Source organism: Rutilus rutilus (genome assembly GCF_951802725.1).
Source record: "Rutilus rutilus genome assembly, chromosome: 19".
In the NCBI taxonomy this organism is placed as follows: domain Eukaryota; kingdom Metazoa; phylum Chordata; class Actinopteri; order Cypriniformes; family Leuciscidae; genus Rutilus; species Rutilus rutilus.
Window position 1 is genome coordinate 15,467,803 of NC_140232.1, and position 5,945 is coordinate 15,473,747.

General features: G+C 36.1%; 1 protein-coding gene across 1 annotated transcript; it reads right to left on the minus strand.

The window, feature by feature from the left end:
- Positions 1–349: 349 nt before the first annotated feature.
- kazald3 (Kazal-type serine peptidase inhibitor domain 3) lies at positions 350–5,144 on the minus strand. Its single transcript, XM_084389454.1, has 4 exons — positions 4,533–5,144; positions 3,189–3,349; positions 2,579–2,726; positions 350–2,484 (listed from the first exon to the last, which is right to left on the minus strand). Exons 1-4 carry the CDS (start codon positions 5,029–5,031, stop codon positions 2,399–2,401), a joined length of 894 nt encoding a protein of 297 aa, XP_084245580.1. The 5' UTR covers positions 5,032–5,144; the 3' UTR covers positions 350–2,398.
- Positions 5,145–5,945: the final 801 nt, after the last annotated feature.

Genomic DNA, 5,945 nt, shown 5'->3' on the forward strand with positions numbered 1-5,945 from the left:
AGTTAGAATTGGGAGATAAAAAGTCGCAATTGCCTATTTTTATATTTTTCTTTTGAGAAATTCTGATTTCTAAAGAAAAAGGTCAGAATTGTGAGATGTAAAATCAGAACTGCAAGGTATAAAAGTCACAATTCCCTTTTTTATATATATATTTTTCTTATGTGGCAGACATAAGCTTCCATAGTGTTCTGATTTTGCAGAATGTTTGGTTGTTTAAGGCCAGAGGAAACCGGCATTCCCAGGGTGCTCTCCGTTTGAAATGATTTAGACCTTACTGCAGACTAATTGCTTTAACAGTTGACTGTTGGGTGGAAGTCAATGCAAATGGACCCTTTAACCACATGTTGTTACATTTGGTTTATTACACTTACTGTTTTTGAAAAGAAAGAATGGTGTATAACTCTGCATTAGTATTTTTACAGTTAAATTACAGAACATTTATGTAAAACATCATCCAAAGTTTCCTGGTCTTCTAAACAGAGGTCTGAAACATAGTGTCAAAATAGGAATCTTTTGCACATCAGTTTAAATAATGTAGCATCAAAACCATAACCTAACATTGCATGCATAGCTGTAAGTAACCATAATTACTCTGAGTTAAAAGCACCAGAGAACATCATGAGAGGGCAGAAGAGAGAATGAGGGTTAAAAAGCTCCGTTATCCACAGCCATTCTGTTAAATGCAGGTCTCTTCACCTCTAAGAGGTGAAATTAGAGGGTTAAGAGATGTTTATATTAATAAGTAGCCTGATGGTGTTTGTTGTATTGTCATCAAAAGAAGTCCCATGAGTGCGACCTGTATGCACATGTACTGAAGAAAATGATCTCTGTGTTTATGTCTTAAGACAGGAGATCATATATATATATTAAAGCCAGCTGTGTGCTCAAATGGTTCACCCAGATCTGACACACACACTCAAAGGAAAGGCTAGTAAAAGAGGGATGCCACATGTGGAAACACAGGCCTACATAAACCGATGCACATTCTTCTTTGAGTAGAAAGGGATGGTTTGTGAAGAACTGAGTTGGCACAAAAGAGACGGCAAAAGAGACTCCAACAACAGTGCCCTTTCAAAGATAAGACTGTCCATCTGTGCATTTCAGTGGTGGGGATTTATCAGTGACTTTTATTGCATTGTCTTTAAGAGTTAATCACAGAATCAACAGAGTTGTCTTAAGGCACTAATCCATAGCAACAAATCCTGTGGCTGCATCTGAAATTGCGTATTCTCTTTAGTAGATACTTTTTTTGAATAAGTAATTTGTGACTGTTAAAAAGTATGTTCTATAGCATGAATGTGTGCAGTGTGAATGAAATCCGGACGCATTTATGTTGTCATTGTCATGTGACCTACCAGCGACAGTTGTGTCACTTCACTGCAAAACCTCTCCTTTGGCCTCATGGGATATTAAAGTGTCTATTCGATACGCAGGTCAGCATCTCAAAGGAAATTTTGAGTAATTTTTGTTGGTTTTAATTATGAATTCAGACAAACTATTTTTCGTCTACTGGGGAAGTATGCATATCTGGATGCAGCCAGTGATTTTCTTTATGAATGAGTCATTGAATCATTCACTCAACAGATTTGTCAAAAATCACTGATTTATTCACGAACAGCAATGTTGCTTGGGGACAGAACAGTTCTTCTGTGGCTTAGTTTGGAACTATTTCCGTTGATCGAGCAAAAACTAGACCGATTAACTGGCACTATTGTGTCTAATATGAGAGTTATTAAACTGTTGTATAAATGTATAGTTTTTAAAATTACAATTAAAGCTTCTACGATTAACTAATCGTGAAAGGGACGGTTACAACATTCCATTTCTGTCTACTCCAGTTGAGTCGTAATGTTGTATTTACAATACGTTCAAAAAGAAATTTTACAACCTAAGCGAAAAAAAGTGTTGAAATGCAAATTCTACAGATCAAAATTCATAACTGCACTTTTAATATGAAAAGAAAGGATCAACAAATATATATTTTTGTCATAATCGTGCAGATCTCACACATTTCACATGTATTCATGTTTTGTTATTCAACTTGTCACTTTGAAGGAGAGTGTTGGTGAAACAAAAGAGACATTGAGCTCCAGTAGCTACTCTCTGTGCCGAATTTTAGAGCTTCTAGCAGCTCCCGAACTGCTCCAATCGCTCCTCCGCTCATCTCATGGTGTGTTTTTCATCCATTTTAGTGGCCTGTGCCATTGGGAATTTATTCAAGCTTCTTCCCCGCCGCCTCCATGTTTGATTATCCAGATGTAGAAAAAGCTCTGGGGGGATGTTTTCTTTTTACTGGCTTATTACTTTTTTGCAGTCAATGCCTGAGTGTCTTCTTGCCATGTCTCAAAGTTAATGTCTATGAGTGAAAAACATTGTTTCCCTTGAGGGTCTTGGAAGTTTAGTAATAATCCCTGTCATAGTCCTGTAATTGGTCATAGCCCATCATTTCATTCGTGTTTTGTTCCACATAGGCAGACATTTCATCTGAGTAAAAAAGAAAAGAAAAAAAAGATTATAAAGGTAATTGGACAGGAAGTATTAATGTGAGGGCCATTACAGCTCAGGGTATATCTTTTACCTGGTGGCAGGACTCCTAGGATTGCTGTGGCTGAGATGTGGCCAAGCTCATTTCGAGCAATGCACCTGTATGTGCCAGAATCCATCTGACTGGCCTCTTCAATCTGCAGCCAACTGGAAAGTTCATACTTTTGAGGGCCACCTCGTGACTACAGGAAAACGGAAAAAGAAATGGAAAGGCTGAGGTGGATCCTGTAATATATCAAATTTTTCCTAAATCTGCTGAGGAAGGGGATCCATATATATATTTTGTAATTCTTGACAAGTTCATTAAGGCACATAACTAGGAATGTCCTAAATCTTGAAACCATAAACATCTGCAGTTAGACATGAATAATCCAATCAAATCTGCTGGCTTTAATCACATTTTCTGCACTCGTTTTGTGGAAAAAAAACTGTGTAATTGAGAATGATTTATTTCAACGTGGTATCACATATTAACCTAAATACTTAATAAACGGACACATGGAAGGAGATGAGTAGACTTTTATGAATGGCATGGAAATCTGTAGAGCTTATAAAGTTCTGTGGCTGCAGATTCTGTGTGGCCCTATAGACATAAGTCACAGAGTTTCTGTTTAAAACAATGCTCTTACATGGAAATACTTTACCTGAACAGATATGTGGGGATCATCGCCCGGTAAAATGACCTCTTTTCCATCTTTCCTCCATTCCACTAGCGCCATGGGAAATGCAAACACCTCGCAGAGAAATGCTATACTGCTGCCCGTTACATTTACCAGATTATGCGGCGGCACTTTGATGACAGGGGCTTACCAGAAATAGACAGAGAAACAGAAAGAGGTAAAGAGGACATTTTAGAGATCACATTCAGAAACCACTTCCTATGTCAGCTTGATGTGAAGAGCAGTTTAAAGGTCATAAACCCACTCTTTAAAGTCACTGGGAAAATTATAGGGGCGAGGTCCAAAATTCCCAAGTGCTGGCAGCTTAGAGAGAAAAACACTCTTGATATAACACTTCAGTTCCATGTGTGAAAGAAAATTTAAAGAAAGAGAGAGAGAGAGATAAAATAAAATTATAAATAAATACTTTTTGGAAAAAAATACTTGAGACATTTCTACTCTATTTATTAAAGAAATACATACATGCATAAATGTTAGATAGAAAAACACTTGAAAAATGTATATTCTATGCATTCAAGAAAGAAAAACAAAAACTTAAATTATACTATATATCGGTTTGAAAAACACTTGAGATACTACTCCAATAAATAAATAAAGTTTGGAAAAAAGAAAAGAAAGAAAGAAAGAAAGAAAGAAAGAAAGAAAGAAAGAAAGAAAGAAAGAAAGAAAGAAAGAAAGAAATTAAATATTGTTGGACAAAAACTTTTGACATCTTCATTTTAATCTAGGCTACTTCATTTAAATTAATTAATAAATGCTGGTAAAAAAAAACCTCTTGAAACACATTTATTATCAATTTATTAAAGAAAGCGTGGAAAATTAAATTAAATTAAATAATGGTTGATGGAAAACACTCTTGAGATACAAACAATAAATAAATAAAGGTTGGTAAAAACACTCTTATACCCCATGAAAGAAAGAAAGAAAGAAAGAAAGAAAGAAAGAAAGAAAGAAAGAAAGAAAGAAAGAAAGAAAGAAAGAAAGAAAGAAAGAAAATATTGTTGGGAAAAAAAAACTTTTGACATATACTTCATTTAGCCTAAATTAATAAATGCTGGTAAAAAACAAACAAAAAAAACACTTGAAACACATGTATTATCAATTTATTAAAGAAAAAGCGTGGACAATTAAATTAAATTAAATTAAATTAAATGAAAGAAAGAAAGAAAGAAAGAAAGAAAGAAAGAAAGAAAGAAAGAAAGAAAGAAAGAAAGAAAGAAAGAAAGAAAATCATGCATTAAAACGAAAGTAAACAAACAAGTAAATATGGTTGTAAAATGCTGTGTTGGTTGTTTGTATTGTTCATACCTGTCCTGCACGGCCCGTCGCTCACATTGAGTCCAGGCTTTGAATAAGCCGCTTCTTTGTATTTGCAGAGATTCATGTAGGTCTGTCCGTCTGATCCACACAGAGGTTTCTGAGACGAACACACACACTGAGCTTCTGGCTCCTCACCGTCCGCTCCATCTGACCTGTCCAGTTTGCACTCCATGTCCTTTCCACACAATCCATAATAGAGATTTCTCTGGCCGAGATCACAGGACTGTCCCTCCAGGTTGGCGCATTGATAGCAGCAGCCGCAACTGTCCAGCACCAGCCCCGCTCTACAGCCCTGCGCCAGCGGGCACAGCTCCGGCACACACTCCTCACACTCTTGCGTCCTGTTCCCCTCATCAAACTCATCCGTCCCTTTGTAATAGTCGAAGGTGGCCAAGTCCTCGTCCATGTAGTCATCTTTGTAATTGGGGAAACCTTCTCCGGGTCTGACGCTCAAAACAGCAAAAATAACTATTTGCATTAACATCATGAGAGCTTATGTCTCGTGCCCCAGCTATGCATCCAATAAATACAACTTTTCTGCGGCTTCATCCCCGACAGCCGTTCTGCGTGTCAGTCAGTCTCACAGCCCCTGAAACCATCTGTGGCTGTGAAAGAAAATAAACACAGATATCCTCCCCCACTCCCGCCAACTTACAGCTTCAGCTATTGGATGCCAGAGTTGCAGAAAAAAAAAAAAAATCATGGTGATTTTTTTGTGGTGTGTTAGAAGTTTACGAAACGATACATTGAGTTTAAAGGAGTGTAGGCTAATTACAGAGGGCGAAAGCTAACGACCACTAGGTGGCGGTATATCTCTAAACTTTAACCTCAAAGTGAATTCTAATGTTTGTTGCCTACTGTAGTCATGAAATCCGGAAGTGGATTGCCAATTTTGAGCCATGCGTTCTCTCAGGATTTCTAAAATGTATTTTTTCACGACTTTAAAATAGCTTATATAAAATAAAAATCCACATTTTAAAACACAGCTGAATTCTTTTTGAAACAAGTGAACTTGAACCAATTTATGTTAAATCATTTTAATTAACTTTTTTGATTATTTCTGTTTAGATTTTTTCATTCATAGTTTCTATAAAAAAATAAAAAACATTCCTAAATTATTATAATTAAAATAATTACATTTCAGGATTCCAAAGAAGCAAAATGTTCCCCAAGGCTCCCACTCTTTTTAACCGATGAATTTGCATGAAACTTCCAGTAGTTCATCATTTATTGGATATTCAATCAATCAATCAATCAATCAATTCAGTTTCTACCCGATAAATTATTTTAGAGCTTGCCATTACCTTTAATAATATTCATTATAAAAATGCCCAAGGCATTTTAACATTTTATTAATTTCCATGACTTTCCAGGTCTAGATTGGCGAATTCTCCTGTGAAC